The sequence below is a fragment of the Drosophila teissieri genome, chromosome 2R (assembly GCF_016746235.2).
Source record: "Drosophila teissieri strain GT53w chromosome 2R, Prin_Dtei_1.1, whole genome shotgun sequence".
NCBI lineage: Eukaryota > Metazoa > Arthropoda > Insecta > Diptera > Drosophilidae > Drosophila > Drosophila teissieri.
The window spans coordinates 16,778,429-16,796,888 of NC_053030.1; the positions used below are offsets into that span (position 1 = coordinate 16,778,429).

Sequence of the window (18,460 nt, forward strand, 5' to 3'; positions counted from 1 at the left end):
TCTGGCATAATTCAGTTTCAGTTCAGAATTCAGTTTGATCTGCTCGCTTCATACGCAATGTGCTGGATTTTGCTGCTGGGTTGCCTTTTTTCGTGGCACCCACATGCTACTGCCCAGTTTCTGGAGCCCAACTGCGGATATCTGTCACCGGAGGCGCTCCAAAATCAGGGGCACAAGGCGCACATATCGGAGAGTCCTTGGATGGCTTACTTGCACCACTTTGGCGAGTTTGTATGTGGCGGCACTCTCATAAACCCTCGTAAGCATGCAACACACGAACGTAGTCCTTAGCTTACGAGTCATATTTGCAAAAGGATTCATCCTGACAGCCGCACATTGCATAAGCAAGGATCAAAACTTGTAGGTATTGTGTGAATCCTTGCGAAGTCAGCTGAAATGGAGTCTGTTCACAGGACCGTGCGACTCGGCGAGTTCAATAGCTTGACTAGTGTTGACTGCAACGGCTCCGATTGCAATCCACCTGCAGAAGATTTTCAAATAGACCTGGCCTTCAGGCATGGGGACTACTCCAGAATCAGTAGGATCCACGACATTGGCATTCTCCGACTGGCCAAGTCGGTGTTGTACAAAGGTACAAGATACACAGATCCTACTCGCACATATGTAAAAACATCTCACTTCCATACTCGTAGTTCACATCAAACCGATATGCCTGACTACGAACACTACCCTTCGGCTGCAGCTTGAAAGGCGCCACAGGCTGGTGGCCAGTGGCTGGGGTCGCAGTCCATCTGAATCCGCAAACCACATGCTCAAGTCCATTCGGGTGACCAGAGTGGCGTGGAGTGTGTGCAGCAACACGTACAGGGTTGGCCGCCAAGTGGGTCAGATCTGCGTGAGTCACGAGTCCGGAGCGTCGTGCAGCGGCGACTCCGGAGGACCAATGGGCCACGCGGTTCGCCACGACGGCCGAGTGCTCTTCGTTCAGGTCGGAATCGTCAGCTATGGCAACTGGGAGTGCTTAAGTCCCAGTGTTTTCACGGATGTGATGGAACACATCGATTGGATCGTTGGGGTCGTTGAGAGCTATTAACTTTTGGAGAATGCATTCTTTTTCCAAGCTCAAATATCAACATATTTCACAGCGAGGAACCAAAAATTAAATAAGTATATTCTCAACACATTTAAAGAAAATGACTTTCAAACTGTGCCTCTAAAAATTCACTGCGCCATCTGACGGCTGTTTAGGGAACATCGTTTTTTCCTGCTTCCTTTTCAGCGACATCTATCGTTTGTTGGTACTCAGTGTGTAAGTTTTACATTTTACACTTCTTTTACGCAGTCATTTCATGCGACACCTAGCGTAAATGACGCACACTAATGGGTCAGTCATTAAACACATACCTCACCACAACTCTAGCCAAGACTCGAACCACGTACTGCATCTGGTGAATTTCTTAATTTCTTATCAATCCTCCTAAAAGTATGAAACAAAAACCTACAAAGAAAAATGTTCGCGCCTCCCGAAAGTATACTTTAAACTTTGATATTTTGTACATTTGCGGTGTCAAATAAATGATGTAAAAAATAGCTGTAACTAAAATATAAAATGAAAATCTTAAAAATGAAATCTTAAAATCTCTTTAACAATAATACAAGCAGTACCTAAGATTCGAGTTTTTGCATAGTACATCATAATTTAATGGGTATTTTGAAGATATGAAACGGCTGAGATATACGTATATAAGTATGTATGATATCCCGCTAAGCGAACACGTTGTGGAACACCTTTGAAACGGAGGGCACTCTGCGATTAGTGATCGATTCATGAGCATTATTCATGTTTGGCGTACAAAGGTGAGCCCTAGTGGCCGTCGATTCGCGCCGCATTGTGAAATCACGAACCGAAATCGCTGGCTGATGCGCGTGTGCCGGCCGTGCAAATCCCCAGCTTGTGTCCGCCACCGCGAGTGCCCACTGTGCTGGCCCGTCGGCGATGTGCCAGTTATGCGGCGGTCGCACAATGGTCGTCGCAGCAAATAAACCAGTACGAAACACCATCGCCATTAACCCCCGTGTGCCACTGCTGCACGTCCACAGGTCACACTGTGGCCCTAGCTCACTAACTCACTAGCTTCCTAACTTCGCTGCTGCGTTGGCGTTGGCGCAAGCGCACTCACTTGGATCGAGGGATTCGTGGGCGGGGGTGGGGGTGGGTTGTGGAGGGGACGGCAAAGAACCCCCGATGTGGGCAACCAGGCGTTAAGTTTTTCCAACCTGGTATTTTGGTCTGTGCTTTGTTTTGCTTGCTGTTTTCTGTTTTCTGCTGTATTTCTGTCGCGCGGGTCAAAGGGCGGGGTAACTCGAACTCCCTTTTGTCGGGCAATGCGCATGCGTGTCGGTGTCGCCACCACCGAACTAAGGGCTAAAAGGGGTGGAGTGGGGAAGTTGGCCTTTTGTCCAATATCGCCGTGTGCAACAATTGGCTGCCAGCTGGGTATCTGTTGCACTCGCAAATAGACACTGAGCTAAACGAACTACCAACTTTAATTGGAAAATATAACTATTTTCATTTTCATAAATCATACCATTTCTATGTTTTAAGGCCATGTTTTACTAAGTTACGTACTAAGTCAAGACAACATTTAAGTTATGAACTGTAGAATCATCCATCAGATGCAAAGCAAACTCCTATCCAATAGATTTCAAGAGAGTGAATGACCACTGGGACAGTACGATGGACAATACGTTAGCCGTATCAAGCCTAATTAATAATATTTTCCTGTGCAACAACTGCGAGCCGTTCTTGCCATAAAACACCTCATGCATAACTCTGGCTTGGGTATCCCCCGATTCGTCGCCACGACAACGGAGAGTAGCGTTTTGGCCGGGCCAAAACAATTGTGCCACGACGTTCCGCTGCCTGCGCTGCCTCAACCGGCGTTGCAGTTGCAGTTGCATTTGCAGTTTAAAGTTGAATGCTGCATTTGATTACGATACTGCGGCGATTGCCACAGCGGCCTTAATGAATTTCCAATTGTTGGGCATTTTATTCTCTCGTTTTGGGATTCTTGTTTGTTCCGATTGTTGGCTGTCTTTTTTCTGTTTTCGGACACTCATTCAATGCATTCGAGCTGAGCTTCGTCACGAGCTCAGCTGCCTAATTGCCTTACAAACCTTTAATTGTCAGCTCACGAATGCATACATATGTGTGCATAGAAACTCAGATTGTACATCTGCAGCGAACTCACCTGCAAAGATACAAAGATACAAATAATAGTGATTAGCTGATGGTTCTTCAATATCTGTTTTTAGTTGATTAGGTGTAAAAAAGTTGTAATATTAATTCTGCCAAACAATTTGCTTTGCCAATCCAAGATATTAACGATTGTGGAATCGAGTGGTGCGATTGATACCCACGGCAATTGCAAAACGCTGACAAGTGTTGCTGCTGCCTGTTGCTTGTTGGCCGATTGCTGGCTTTCCCAGCACTTGCAACACTTTCGCTTCCCAGAGAGTTTCCGCAACCCACTCCCCCCGCTCCACCCATCCAACTTTCAATTCACACGCTGTGCGCCCAAACGCGAAAAAGTTCTCACGACACTGAAACCAGCCAGAAAAAAAAAGATGCAGCCAGATGAGCTGATCTCCACTCCCTTTTCGCACTCATACTCGCACTCACAATCGCACTCACTTTTTTGTGCAACAATCATCGCTGCATTTGCCCCAAAACACCAAAACACAGTTGCACATCTCGGTGGCAATGTCAAGAATGAATTGTGGCACATCTTGACATCTGCGTTCGAGATCCCAGTTCCAGATGCTAATTGTGGGTTAGCAGCACTTTGGTTTTTGCGATTTGTGTCAATTTGTTTTGGTTCTGCTCACCACAACGTATCGTAGTGATGCAAAGGTCAATGCCACAGTTTGACAAATGAATTTCAAAGCGAAACGAGATCGTTGGCTGCCGCAGTGAGTCAGTCAATTGAAATTTCATAATTTCTTGGAATCCAATTGTGGAGGCAATAAAAACACTGTTTGTAGGTAAGAAACTGGAGCAAAGGGGGTATTACGACTAGGGAAAAGTGGGAGAAAAGCGCACAAGAAACTTAAGGAGAAAGTAATGGTAAAACTCATTTAAATCAAATTTGTTTAGAGCAACAAAGAAAAGGTTTTCAGGTAAAGGTTAAAATGTTTCCCCAAATGTATCTCTTCTTCATTGAGCCATCTTCTGCCCCATTACTACTTCCATTTGCAAGATTGTTTTCAAATTATAATCTCAGTCTTTTGAGAACCGTATCTCCAGCTCGGCAATTCGATTGTGCTCTAAACGCTTTCCGAATTCCCACAATTTCGGCATCCGCTTCGCAGCAGCAGTACGGCAATCGCTCTCATATGCAAATGCCCACCTGACGGCGGAGGAAACAAAAGGTTGACCCACAGTGAACTTCGGTGAGATTTCAGTGAGACTCCAGAATGGGGGGGCCAACTTCTCACATTATAAATCATCCGAGCCCGAACTCGAATTCGAAGCGGAGTCAAAGGGGCCGCATGTTAATTAAGTGCTAACTGCAGATTCTCCAAATCGTGGCTTCACATGATTTGATGGCTCATAAACAATCTATATGTGTCTATAGCTCGTTCGTAGGCGGATGCTGGGCATATTGGCAGACTGACAAATGCTCATTCGCACTTTGCACTGTTGTCACCAATGCATGGCTGTAGTTATGCTCCACATAGAGGCAGCTATGCGAGCGTATCAGTTGGTTTACGCAATTGAATGTTTGGGTGGGGATCACCTTGGGTCATCACTAGCCATCAACTACCACGCTCCGCATTGCTGAACAAAGTCCGTCATCTGCCTTATCACTGCTGCTCTAGCTGCTCTGGCTGGCTACTATCTGTTCGTGGAGCATGGGTCATGTCAAAAGCTATTGCAGATAGCCGGGGAATTCAATAAAAGTACGCTGAAGCGCTGAGCTCCACTGTTTTGGGGAGCAGCAAGTCCGCCACCGAGCTGATCTGAGCTGTGCAAGCGGAATTTCAGTGGTGTAATAACAAAAAGTACAGAAACTAAAGAATCGAGGACGACAACCGAACGAACAAAGCTGGCGACAACAAGCCTGCTCGATTCCAGCGAATGAAAATAAATAAAAAGCCAAACCAAATATATATATATTAACTACACACTGCGGCGCGGCCGACAGCAAAAAAGTAATTGAAAAACAAATGGAAAAATGGGAAAAGAGCGAGAGACACACACGAGCACTAAAGCTGAAATAAAATATGAAATGTTGGCAATTAATGAACGGAATGAACAGAAAAAAGAGCAAGGGAGCTGTGGAAAAATGAAAAAATGAGCTTGCGCCATGACCGATCCATCCACCGATACCAGACGCCTCTGACTCTGACTACAACTCCAACTCCAACTGGGTGACCACTGGGCTTGGCCACGGCCCAGTGACTTCTGCCGGGGGCTGCTGTTCTAGGCACATGTGCACTGAGCGAAAATGCTGCCCTAGAAGCACACACATCCGGAATATAGTACTCAAAGTAATATGTGAAGTTTAACTGCTAACATGAAGCTAGTGTGATTGATTTAAGTTACAGCTATCAAGGATTTTTAATTTAACATATTTAATCTGGTTTGTGTTCTTGCAATTATTTTGTATAAAGTGCTTATTTCATAGATCTTTGCTCTGTGAAATAGACTTTTGTTCTAGGCGCAGAGAGCTGGGGATATCAATCAAACCAAGTGCGGATCGTTAACTCCGCAGACTGAACTCCACAGTGGCAGCTGGCGGAGGAGGAATAGTTGGCCTCGGATCTGCAGGAGGAGGATGCGGATGAGGAGTAGGAGGAGGAGCAGCAACTGGACGCGATGCAGATGCCCGATTGCGGCATGGCAACTCAAGTTGGCAAACAAGGCATTGCTGTGATGCTGTGATGCTCGGATCCCGGCTCCTGGTCGCTTTAATTAAAGCGAAGACAAAGGGTAAACACTGAGTGGCAGCCAAGCAGAAGCGGCCAGGAATGGAGTGATCAACTCGCTCGCTTTGGTCAGTAGGATGCCACTTGGCAATTGATCACAATTATGTCGCTGCAGCAGCGCCATATTGGGGCCGCGAGTGGCCCCCGCCTTATTGGGCATCTTGGAAAATTCACATCATTTCCAGCTGACAATTCGGTCAAAGAGTGCAAAAAGCCAGCTACATCTGCACCAGCTTGCTTGCCAGCGAGCTGGTGAAAGTTTCCAACTGGCACTCCAAACTCCAACTACAAACTCCAACTCCAATTGCAAACTCCACTCGCCATCGACCCGTTCAGTTGGGGCATAGATTCTGTTTTTATGTGGCAAACAAAAGCCGCGCCGGGATGAGGTGAGGTGAGGTGAAAAAAATGAAATAAACTAAAGCATTAATTACTTCCGGAGCCCAAGACGGCGAAGCTGTGATCCATCGCACAGCCGGTTTTCTGGCTCTTCTGGGCCTTCTGCGTTTCGCTGGGTTTTCTGTGCTTACTGGAGGCTCTGAGCCCAAAAAGAGACCCATAACCAGACAAAGAGGAAGACGAAGTCGGACCAAGCCCTGAAAAAAGGTAAAGGTCTCCCTGTCAGCGGGTGTTCATCAAAATTCAATTCAGCACCGAATTCGGCCCGATCTGCGGTGCTTAACACAGTTTGTTAATCAGTTTTTTATACTTCTTTTTTTGGTATTTGGTTGCCTCTCTTTTCGCCACATAATGTGAAAATGAATGCCCCATAGTTCAAGTGAAAAACAGCAACCATTACGAGCATATATACAAATGAGTATTATAACCATAATGGCGTCGGGTTCTGTACTGATACTGATACTAATACGGCGACTGCTGACTTTTCAAAAAATATTCCAAACGTGCTGAGCCTTACAAAAAGATCTGGAATCGTATTGGAAATGTTCTGTATTTTGTATTTTGTATTGTGTGTTTCTTATTTTGTATTTTGTTCTTTTCCAAAGACACTGCTGCTGCGCTGGGCCTTTTTCTGGGTTATGATGAAGTGCCTACATGTGTACACGATGTAGTTGTCGAGGTGATTTTAGTGCTGCAATCAGCACAAGTCAACAACCAGACTCCAAAGGTCGCCAGAGGTGAGCAGGGAGGAGATACGGCACTGTATGGTATGCCATGCTATAGTATACTATGGCATAGAATCCATAGTGTGGCATGGCACGGTTCTGGTACAGGGATCCCACTGCTACCCCAATGGTAAGTGTGCTGCTCTGGGTCCCAAATCTTCGGGGAACACGTTGTCTTGCTGTTGTTGCTACGTGATCGCCATGACAATTTGTCAATTGTATTTTTATTGAGCCAAGCATTGGCTGGCTGGCGCATAAGCCACTATTTATGTACATATACATATGTATATATATACGTTCAATACCGATCCGATCCGATCCGAGTCGAGGTAAAATTCATATGTTGTCTGTAGCCACTCCCTTCGCAATCGGACTTTGTGCATTTGCCAATGCTTGTTATTTGGTTCATGTTTCTGCGTTCATTGTGACATGCAAAGGCGAAGAGTGGCTTTCGATTTGGAATACTTATATGAATATGAATATGAATATTCTGGCTGGGGGAGTGCTGCTCATAATCTGACACAGTAATCGCTTTCCCAAGAGCCGGAGCCATTTGAATATCTTTTGATATGGCCACTTGGCCATTGACATGACCCCAGATCCCATCATTTCTCACATGCTTGGGAGACAAAAAGATGAGAGGAGAGTGGAAAAGAGGAGAGAAGAGGGGCATTTTGGAAAATTGAAAATGCAGTTTTAAATTTGAATGGCTTGGCCTTATCTCCTCCGTCCCACTCTGCTCCTCGCTATCCGTCTCCCTCACGCCGAGCATTTCTTCACTGCTACTTCATTTTGTATGCACAAGGGGCTTGGCTTTGGACATGTAAAAATCTCAGCACTGCAAGAAATACTAGCCTAGCTAGCTGGCAACAATGAAGGCACAAAATCTCATTAAGAACTTTAGTGATATGATGTACATTTTGCTGGCTCGCCTAATCTGCTCATTATCAGATAATCTTGTAGATAATCTTTGTTTTCAGTGTGTCCCTTTTTGGGTTCGGCGAGTTTCAAATGATTTCGTAGAACACTAGTGATGTTTCCCCACTTTCCCACTTCCTCACTCCCCAAGAAGCCGAAGTGCAAGTGCATAGGATAGCCATTAACCCCCGAGTGCCCCTATTAACCCCCGGCGACAGAAGACGGCGGCGGCGTGCAGCAGCATCATCAGCATCAGCCTCAAATTACTTCCGCTGCAACATTCTGGCGCGGCCAAAACAATTACTTGCCACATGTGTGCGCAATGCACGCGGCCACGTCCAATCTGATGATGGCGTTGGCCCAAACAGGTATATGTACATAGGTACTACTGAGAGGGCCCAAATGGTGTGTCGCCATCCCAGCGTCATTCATTCCATGCCATGCCATGCCATTCCATTCATCGGCGTAATTAGCGCGCCGCCAACAAGAGCGGAAATTCCAGGCAGGAAAATCGCTTCGGATGCGGAGCATAACGATTTTCTTTACTGATTTTCCACCACACATTTATGGCTGCTGGCTAGTGGATTGTGGCTGGTGGCTGGTCGGCAATCCTGGCAGCCACCAAATGGTAAATGGGCAGCAGAAACCAGTCGATCCACACCGGATGGCCAGCGCCGGATGGGGCGGTTCATTGGGCGGATTCAAAACTGGGAGCACTGCGATCTGAGAGCAGAGAACAGGGAGCTGGGGGACAAAGTGGCCAGCCGCGGATGGGACATCCCATTCTGAAAGACTTGTCATCACGTTCATCATCAGCCAGGAAATGGGAACCGGCTCCATACATCCATACCTATGTACATGGCCAATGATGAAGTGTGGCTAGAACTGGCGGAGATGGGAAACCCGTTCGGAAACAAATCATTTTGGAGCCAGGCTTGCCGTCGCTTCCGTTAGCAAACGCCCATCGTAAAAATCTAGTTTACTTCCGAAATTCTTTAATGGTTAATGGTGCCATGCCAATGCAACTTTGCAATTAGCCAAAGTAGTTGGCCACTTGCAAGTAATTCTGTCTGTAAATGTACGCTTAAAGGTCATAAAAACTATAAGTTTAATAATCAAGGCAAGCTGTTTCTGGTAAATATGGTGACTAATTGCCACATTTGTTTTATGAGCACTTAAAAAAGGTAATTGGGAATCCTTACAAATTGAATCTTTAGCTTGGAATACACAGAGTATTTTTTTAGTGCATGAGGAAAGTGGCGACCCTTTGCTGCTGACTTCCCCTTTCGGCGTTCCGGGGAACTGATCCCCAGTGTGAACTGAGCCGAGTGCATCAAGAGCGGCAAACATTTTGGCGCAGCTGTTAATCCCAATTAACCGCAATTAATATTATACAATTTGTGAGGAAAGTCAGGCTGGAAGGGGGGGTAGCTGCAAAGGGGGCAGCCCTTCCACAAACTCAACTTCCCAACCCCCCAACACAACCCACATTCGCCGCTCAAACCTTTATATTTCGGCTCGATCTGCGGATCGGTGGTGTGCGTGTTATATATACTATGTATATATATATGTACTTGGTTACCATTCCATTTCAGCATTACTGGCGACCCCGATGCTGGCCAACCCCCTGCCAACCCCCCGGCACCCCACAAACGTTGCCACTTTAATTGTTTTTAATTAACGCAAACGCTTTCGACTTCGGCTCGGCATAAACATTCCAATTTTTCCAATGCTTTTTCCGCGCGATCTCGACTCTCCGATATATAGAAACTTTCGTCATCGTTTGACTTTAATATTTCCCGGCTGGCAGTTGCCTCTATTGAATTCGAAATGATTTTGAGAGCCAGCAGCCAGTGGGGTGCGGTTCCCTCTCGAAGACCTATACACTTGCACCAGAAATAATTCTTATGATTTCTGGTAAGCCATTGAATAATTGAGCAAGTATTGAAAGTTGGATAACTACCTTAGTCAGCTAAGTTCATGAACCCAGTTCTCTCAGTTTCATTTGAAATGTTTCTGAACTAGCTTTCAGTGCGCATCTTTTCCAAAACTACAAACCATGCTCCGATTTCTCACTGTGTTCGAGTGGCAACATGGAATTCATCACACCCATTGCGCTCCACTGAGAGACATGAGGCGACAGCGGGCGCTTCTTGAGATGTCGTTGAGTGATGCATGCGGCGCTTCATAAAAACTGTCAATGATTCACATGCGTCCGCTGCTGACCCCGCGGCCATCAAGGGGTTAACTCTCCCTCTCTCTCTAAAAAGGCAAAAGAAAAAACCGAAAGACAAAAAGATCGAGGGGCGTAGGAAACTTAACCTTAAGCCGGGGCGGGGCCATACCTTTTGCGTGGCCCTGCAATTATGCAAGATCACTGTCAACGCCGTTGACCTTACATTCATGCCGCGCACTGTGCCTCCAGAGTGCGATTCCGATTCCGATTCTGATTACGATTCTGGATCTGAACTTATTATGCTCTCTGGCGTTTTCCGGCCCAGAACCTTCGGCAGCATAAAGGCGGAGCAGAACAACAAACAAGCCAAGAAGAAAAACAACAGCTCGTCCGGCTTGGATTTATGTTTATGGAAGCAGCTCAAGAAAAAGCATACACATACATTTAGGGGCGGGGGGATCGGGGGAGCAGCCATGGCTAAGTGGTAATCCGATGCGAAGGCTCAGCTTACCAGAGTGACATATGGTGCATGCCCCGCCCCGCCCCGCTGCACCACCCACACTCGGCGATGTTGCAAGTGCCCCCTTCACTAATTGCAGTATCTCTCGATCCGCACAATGTGGCAGCCAAAGGGTAAGGCGATCGCCCCAACTCATCCTCATCCTCATCTCAAGCCATGAAGCCATCGCATCCAAGCCAACGCAACAGCTGGCGCAATCTGCTTCTTTCTTTATTTTTGGCCAAGTCATAAACAAAACACACAGAAAACAGAAACACAGAGATGTGGCCAGCAAAAGATACATTTTGGGGCAGACGCAGGCTGCACTGCACGCCCTGTGAAAACAATAAATTTCAAGCCAAATTGCGCGAAGAGAAGCGGGGAATACCCTGTATTAAGATGGATTTTTAATGGATAATGAATGAGATTTGTGAATTCATTTGAATTGTATGTGGTAAAGTAATATCTAAGAATGAGTACATATGTATACCAAGCAATCTGCTGCTTAATTTGTTTATAAAAGGTAAAAGCAGTTTGCTGAATTTAACACAATTGTAATAGATGTAAGTACATACATGATATGAGTAAAAGTAATGCCATAACTTGGGGGCTTTCGCAGCAGTTGGCAGTTGGTGGCTCCACGAGGAGCACGCATGCGTCATGGGCAGCAAATGGGGCAGACGTTGATTGGGCCAACACTTAACCTCCGCAGCCGAGCGGCGGCCACAAAACGAGGCAGCGAGCCGAAGCAGCGCGGCATCGGCGGAATCCGAGGCGGACTCACTCGGAATCGCCCCCATTGGCAGCCTCCATTTTGGGTGGAGGTGGTGGTGGTGGTGGTGGAGGGGAGGTGGGCTCGCATGCAAATGGGGGAAACAAATGTGCACAAATGTTCGACAAATCAAACAAACGGGCCGAAGGAGAGCCGCATGGCTGCAGGGGGAAGGGGGAAAACGGCAAACAATAAATACATTTTAAACAATCGGCTGATTGGCCCCCTCACCTCGCATTCTGCTGTCAGATTTTATTTTCATTTTCATTCTCATTTTCCCAGCAGCAAGGAAAAACTTGCAGTTGCATACGCTCGCCAGCTGGAAAATGGAAATGGAAATGGAAAACTTGCGGAGCGATGGGAAACATTTTGGGCACAGGAAATTGATTATTATTTATGATTACAGGCCTCTGTGCCTCCGCCCCCCTCAACTTCCCTGCTGGCCATGCACATACGTGAGAATCGGAGTGCAGAGCAGCGTCGTTCCCCAAAAACAAAAAACAAAGGGCAGAAATGTATCTTGAAGATGCAGTAACAGTAGCATGCTCAAGAGATAGAATGCAATTGAGTGGGAGAAGCAAGAATCGAGAAATGCTGGTGGCTCTCAAGTGGGCTCTTCATAATCACAGACATGAGGCTGGCGCATGCAGCTCAAGTGGTTTTCCATTTTCCAGCTAAAAGGACATGGGAACTTTCCAGGCTGTGCATCCGCCGTGGACGGAGCTCAAACGAAATGTGGCATGTCCTTTATGAAATCGGATACTCTGCTCCGCAAGGAGAAAGCAAAGTACGAACCTGAGACGTGGGCGAGCTCCTTCTCCCTCTCCTTCTCCTTCCTCTTCTCCTTACCTGCCAGCCGGCTCTTAGGATCCGATGGTCTCTCAAAAATATGACGAAAATATGTTTTTTATTAAGGGCCAGACACTCGACTCGACTCGACAATGGGAAATGTCGCGATCCTCGACTGGCCACTTAGCCGGTTCCTGTTTCGCTGGAAGCAAAGTCCCGAAACAGGATACTAATGCTCTCAGTGTCTTCTGATTTGCTCGCAAGGTGGAAAACTCATTTCATTATAAACCCAGCTGTGTGGAGTTGCTTATAATTATTGTCGACTTTTACTGCCTTATCAACCGATAAGCAGTAGTGATTCATTCGCAGGCAAAAGGTGGTTTTCGCTGTTCCAAAAATAATCTCCACTTCACCCACTCGAAAAAAAGTAAAAAAGGTAATCATCAAATTTAAAGCAAACCGCGTTCACGGTCACGTCCCACTATCGTATCGTGGGCATAATCAGTTCAAGTTTATAGGCCGAATGTCTCGTTATTTGTATGAATGCATTGCCAGTTGACTCGCATTTTACGTTACACGATTCCCAAAGGAGCGAACCAGTTTGCAAGTTGCAACCAGCACTGTAAAAATAACTCTCAAATAAATTCCCTTAAAATGTCTTTGTAAAATTCTTCAGCTCTAGCTTTAACTACCTTATAACTGCAGTACTTTTGGCTCTATAACATTACTCCCAGTGGAAATTGCACTTCACACTTGAACCCCAACCTCTGAACCCTTTTAGTAAGCCATTAAATGGCTATCGGCTATAACCACCGAAAACAGGGCTGCAACTGCAGCGAGCCGAACTTGTAATTTATAAGCTGGTTTCCTTGTTGCAAGCGCAAAACACCTGCGCTGCAGCTCGACCCCTCTCTCCCCCTCTCTGTCACCCTTCGGATTCGTCATCTCGCTCTGTGTTGCGCATGCGCAACCGAGTACTTCTACTTTTTCTGCCGCTGCCGCTGCCGCTGCCTCTGCTCCTCGGTGGCTCTTGTGTTGGCTTTTTTGCATGAAATAAAATCTCACGGTTCAGATGCGTACAGAGTTGGCGAAAAGCGGCGGATAGCGAGAGGGGGGAGCAAGCGGGGGGCGCAGGTGGTAGGAAGTCTGGGCAAAAACCAAACAAAAACCCAGCAAAACCAGCCGTAAGTCGGTCGCAGAGGGGAGAGACATGCATGTGGGTTTGTTTTTTCTCTTTTTTTCTTTTTTTTGGTTTTACTTCTACTCACTTCACTCGCTTTTTTGTTTGCAAGAAAGACGTAAAGCCGAAACTGGTTTTTGCAAGCACTCGAGGCGGCCAGCAATAGAACGGAGCTGGAAATTTGAATAAACGCCGCTGCATCGCCAAAAGTTGTTGTCCTTTTTAACGAGGCAATCCGAGTCTGCGTTTCCATCTGTATCTCTGTATCTGTGTCTGTATCTGTGCCTGTGTCTGTCCAATGTATCTGCATCTGTGTCTGTACTTCATTCATATTTCGAGATGCTTAATGGGCTCTACCTGGTAGTACCCACACAGGTAACCAACAGGTAGAAAAGGTCCATACGTGTATGTGTTTGCACTGCTCATGGGAAATCACTGCTCACGGGAAACCTGTTGTTCTTCCCAATGCCCATATAGCCATATAGCCATATAACCAACCATACAACCGAAGAAAGAAGCCGAACAGAATCCGAGTCGAGGCTGCTTCTCAATCTGAACAGATGCACGATAAGCGGAGAAGGGATCGAGAGATACGGATAGCACTCACTTCCTCTGCGCTCCTCGTTCTGCCCCTGCTGAATGAATGAATCGAATCCCTTTTATCAATCTTTGTCCGAAAGGAGCCCCCTTTGTCCCGCACCCATGAATGATCTTAAAAGAGTCTCAGAACCCAGCTATTGCCAGAGCACCTTGCTATTTTTCCATCGGTATCTGTATCTGTATCAGTATCTGTATCTGTATGTGCTGCATTGCTATCGCATCAACAAATACGAGTGTCTCATGCTGATACGTGGAAATAGGCGCAGTTGTTGTTCCGCTGAGCAATATACAGTGCATCTGGCCTACATCGCATTTTGGCCATATATCACTTTGGGCTCTCCATTGTATGCGATCTGCATTGCATTTGTATCCAACTGAATATTAGCAACTTATATGAAAAGATCTTCTCAGAGGCTCACTTTAGTCGGTACGAATTGTGCCACATTTCAGTTTCGTTAAAATTCTTAGCCATATTCGTGTCGGTTTACTGCACGGCTGCCAGTTGGCGGCGGTTCGAGTTACAGAAGCTCGACTGTGTGGTGGAAGTCGAAGTGGAAAAGAGCTTACCTTTCATATTGCCATTATCCACATAGCCGGCATTGCTGACCGATGCACTTGTGGCCACGGATGCCAAGCTGGCGAGGATCAGCACCACCGACAAGAGGGAGCTGCTGCTACCCCATGATCCCAGCGATATGCTCATCCACATGCTGATAATCCCGATGCGGGGTCGATTTGCTTATATATTCACCAACTGTACAAACACGCGAATCTCGGCGAATTTGTTTGTTTACTTCGCGTTGTTTTTGGAAGGCGGTGGCGGGGAGTGGGGGGGTCGTGATTGTGGGCGGTGCCTAGTGAAGCGTGGCCGACGCTCCTCCTTGCCCCATCTCAAAAGGCCAGACTTTGACCGGCGATTAGCAAACGAATTTTCCACTACTTTTTAACTTTAGCTTTTGAACCGATCTCTGTTTTGATTTTCCAACGATTCGCGAAATGAGCGTGCGGCAATATAAATGCGGCTAAAAACACACAGATAAAAACGCTGCAGTTAGTGCGATACTAACTTGGCGAACACACGCACCAGCACCAACACCAACACACACACACTGTTGGACGCGCAGCTCCGCCTGTTGTATTGTGTACGATATAAACAATTGCGATTGCCGCTAAATTGCACTTTGTGATGATTTTAAAATATCATAATATTTCAACTATTTCGTAAGATGCCCGGCGTTTTAACGAATATACGCAAGCGCAGTATTCTATGCAATTTGTTGATGTTTTCGACTGGAGACTGACACACGGACAGCGCGTGTTGAAATCGCTCTTCAAATTTACAGAGTGGCTGTTGCGGGTTGCTTATATAGCTTCGGTCGAACCGTTTGAACCGCTTAACCGATTGGCCCGTTTCGCTCGTGGCTCGACTCGAACCAGTCGCAACATGTTGCACAGCAAACGGAACTCGAATCTAATCGCGGTTTTTTCAGCTCTTCAGCTAGCTTGTAGATCATAGATGCTCACGAAAGCAAGCAGAACGTTTTTATTTTCGGGAATTAAACTTTAATATATAATATAATAAATATAATATAATAATAATAAAAAATATAATCTTGCCTTTTGTGTAACACAAGTGTTTAAATTTTATTGATATATACCAATTTATCGAGCGAGATACACTTTTGCCCTCACGCACTTAAAAACAATTCCTTACTCAATACTAGGAATTCGTTAGTTCTTCCTACTGATAACCCCTGTCACCAACCAGTCTTTCCCGAAACATGACAGTGGTCAAGGCGATAATCGCGGCACTAGTTTGCCTATTTATTGGCAGCAACAATGTAGTGGCGCGTTTGCTGGATGAAAATTGTGGCACATTCTCGGAGGATCCGTACGGTTGGAACATTATTGGAGGAAACCAAACGAATATACTCCAGAATCCATGGATGGCGTTGGTTCTGTCAAGCAAGCCATGCGGCGGCTCTCTCATTACTTCGCGTATGTACTTTACCGAAATACAATAAAATATATATATTAAAACTGATAAGCTGAGTAACCTTAGGTCAAGAGCGTTCCTTTTTGTTTTCGATTTTAATAATTTTGGATTTTTTTTTAAGGATTTGTACTGACAGCAGCGCACTGTGTACTCCGTGAAGAGCTCTACTATGTGCGATTGGGTGAATACCTAACGCTAGATCCCGAGCCGTACCGCGTTAATAATCACAGCATACCAAGGTTCTACAACATTAGTGCGGATCTGAAAATTATTCATAATGGTTTTGATTGCATCAGCAACAAGAATGATATAGCGTTGCTTCGAATGTCCAAAACTGTGGAATACTCAGGTAATTTAAACGCTAATCCTACGTGGTTCACTAAAACTTCAAGTATTATCAACAGATTGTGTGAGGCCGATTTGTCTCCTTGTCGATGAGCAACTGGAAGAATCTGCAAGCTATAATGCTATCGGCTGGGGTGAGACAGAATCTGGTCAATTCAGCCGGGTCCTGCTAGAAACCACTGTGCATTACATGAAGGTTTCATATTGTACCAAAAAGTTCGAGAGACAAATTGATCAATCGCAGATATGTGCTGGCAGTAGAACCAGTAACACTTGTCACGGCGACTCTGGTGGCCCCTTGAGCCACCAATTGCAATATGGCAATAAGAACCTGACTTTCCAGTACGGCCTGGTCAGCTATGGAACCACAATATGCCAGGTTAATGCGCCAGCTGTTTACACCAATGTATCGCATCACATGAATTGGATATTAGAGAAGACGGCAGAATTTGAGTCTAACTGCAGTTTAACTGAAGAACTAATCTATACAAAAATAGCTCAATTTTTGTGCAGTATTTTCTGTTCTTAGAAAAAAATCCAAATAAATTTAGGTCGATGCTATGCCCAAAAAATGTAAAAAAAAATATATATTAAGTCTAGAGATTAGGTTATTATATAATCTTGTTCTATCTGAAAATATACGATATCACATAAAATCCATTGTCCAAACCTTGAACCGTATTATTTGATACCAGTGTATGTGGTTTCAATTCTATATAATAAAATCCTTATCAGTGTGGTTGGCCTCAAATATAAATTGCCAAATATAAATTGTGCGCAATCCCATTCACATTTAGTCTCGAAACAAGATGCTAGTCATGTGTCAGTTGGTGCTAGTAGTCTGTCTTTTCATTGGGATTCAAAAGGGATCCAGTCTCCTACTGGAAGACGACTGTGGAACAACCAGGGATAATGGGATTCACCCGCTGATTGATGGTAAAGATGCGGACATATTCGCGCATCCTTGGATGGTCAGGGTAATGATCTTGAATACACCACAATGTGGCGGTTCTCTTATCACTTCGCGTAAGTACTGCAGACTGATAGTCAGAAATATACACTTATATTGTAATATGTTCGAGCAGGATTTGTTTTGACGTCAGCGCATTGCATTTCACGGGATTACATGTGAGTGTATACTGTACTATTTCACACTCATGTGATTTTCGAATACACCTTTTTAAGGAGTGTGCGCCTGGGCGAATACGACATCCAGCATCCCAGGCCCATCTGTGACAATTATGGCTGCAAACCCAGGGCCTTTAATGTAGATGTGGATATGAAAATTGTTCACAGTGATGAACGGTATGATATAGGTCTGCTACGAATGAACACGAGTGTGACATTCTCAGGTAATTGCATTACACAAGAAGCTCCTGAAAAACTAAACTAAGTTTCCCTAGACTATGTCCGACCGATCTGCATACTCGTCGACGCACCGGTGGGACCTGCACCACTTTTCAATGTCACCGGATGGGGAAGGAATAGTAATGGAGAACCGCAGCATAGGCTACAGATTGCCACGCTTATCGAACTTCCTAAAGAGCGGTGTAGAAAACTGGGCAAGGTACTCGATGAATCCTATATATGCGCAGGCAGTGACCACAGTGACTCGTGCGAGGGCGATTCGGGAGGTCCTTTGAGCGCGATTCGCAGATTTGCGGGGCAAAAAAGGGTCTTCCAGTTCGGTGTCGTTAGCGCTGGACTTCCTTCTTGTAGAGGCTTGGCAGTGTACACCAATGTCACACACTTCAGGAGCTGGATCTTGAGTGCTATTCAAGAGTATGCGTACGCGATCCCGTGAACTCGTGTGAGACCAAAAATGGAAATAAAAATATGTTTCCGAGGAATAAAATAATATAATATATTTGATCAATATCATGGTTTTGTTATTACTGCACGGATATCCTTTCTGCTTGTAGATTGTAGACTATATCTATACCAATGTCACACACTTCACGGGCTGGATCTTGAGTGCTATTCAAGAGTATGCGTACGCGATCCCGTGAACTCGTGTGAGACCAAAGATGGAAATAAAAATAGGTTTCCGAGGAATAAAATAATATAATATATTTGATCAATATCATGGTTTTGTTATTACTGCACGGA

General features: G+C 45.5%; 4 protein-coding genes across 4 annotated transcripts in view; 3 read left to right on the forward strand and 1 right to left on the reverse strand.

Annotated features, from left to right (window-relative positions):
* The window catches only part of LOC122615150 (epidermal growth factor receptor), a 40,330-nt gene extending 24,997 nt beyond the window's left edge, over positions 1 to 15,333 (reverse strand). Inside the window, exon 1 of the mRNA XM_043790062.1 lies at positions 14,578 to 15,333. Within this exon, the coding sequence (XP_043645997.1) occupies positions 14,578 to 14,719 (142 nt within the window). The 5' untranslated portion in view covers positions 14,720 to 15,333. The remainder of the gene's footprint in view (positions 1 to 14,577) is intronic.
* Positions 52 to 1,054, forward strand: LOC122612435 (serine protease grass). Its single transcript, XM_043786055.1, has 4 exons — positions 52 to 259; positions 315 to 360; positions 414 to 592; positions 654 to 1,054. Exons 1-4 carry the CDS (start codon positions 58 to 60, stop codon positions 1,052 to 1,054), a joined length of 828 nt encoding a protein of 275 aa, XP_043641990.1. The 5' UTR covers positions 52 to 57.
* Positions 15,334 to 15,539: 206 nt separating the features above from the next.
* Positions 15,540 to 17,007, forward strand: LOC122614213 (serine protease grass). The gene is made up of 3 exons (XM_043788742.1): positions 15,540 to 16,008; positions 16,128 to 16,355; positions 16,411 to 17,007. The coding sequence occupies exons 1-3, from the start codon at positions 15,792 to 15,794 to the stop codon at positions 16,878 to 16,880; spliced, it is 915 nt and encodes a 304-aa protein (XP_043644677.1). The 5' UTR covers positions 15,540 to 15,791; the 3' UTR covers positions 16,881 to 17,007.
* Positions 17,008 to 17,160: 153 nt separating this feature from the next.
* LOC122614488 (serine protease grass) lies at positions 17,161 to 18,155 on the forward strand. The gene is made up of 4 exons (XM_043789054.1): positions 17,161 to 17,377; positions 17,437 to 17,479; positions 17,537 to 17,703; positions 17,755 to 18,155. Exons 1-4 carry the CDS (start codon positions 17,161 to 17,163, stop codon positions 18,153 to 18,155), a joined length of 828 nt encoding a protein of 275 aa, XP_043644989.1.
* The last annotated feature ends 305 nt before the right edge of the window (positions 18,156 to 18,460 follow it).

Coding starts and splice junctions, on each gene's coding strand:
- LOC122614488 (XM_043789054.1), top strand. CDS start 17,161: ATGCTAGTCATGTGTCAGTTGGTGCTAGTAGTCTGTCTTTTCATTGGG. Junction 17,378..17,436: donor CGGTTCTCTTATCACTTCGC/GTAAGTACTGCA, acceptor ATGTTCGAGCAG/GATTTGTTTTGACGTCAGCG. Junction 17,704..17,754: donor CACGAGTGTGACATTCTCAG/GTAATTGCATTA, acceptor AAGTTTCCCTAG/ACTATGTCCGACCGATCTGC.
- LOC122614213 (XM_043788742.1), top strand. CDS start 15,792: ATGACAGTGGTCAAGGCGATAATCGCGGCACTAGTTTGCCTATTTATT. Junction 16,009..16,127: donor CGGCTCTCTCATTACTTCGC/GTATGTACTTTA, acceptor TTTTTTTTTAAG/GATTTGTACTGACAGCAGCG. Junction 16,356..16,410: donor CAAAACTGTGGAATACTCAG/GTAATTTAAACG, acceptor TATTATCAACAG/ATTGTGTGAGGCCGATTTGT.
- LOC122612435 (XM_043786055.1), top strand. CDS start 58: ATGTGCTGGATTTTGCTGCTGGGTTGCCTTTTTTCGTGGCACCCACAT. Junction 361..413: donor ATAAGCAAGGATCAAAACTT/GTAGGTATTGTG, acceptor GTCTGTTCACAG/GACCGTGCGACTCGGCGAGT. Junction 593..653: donor CAAGTCGGTGTTGTACAAAG/GTACAAGATACA, acceptor CCATACTCGTAG/TTCACATCAAACCGATATGC.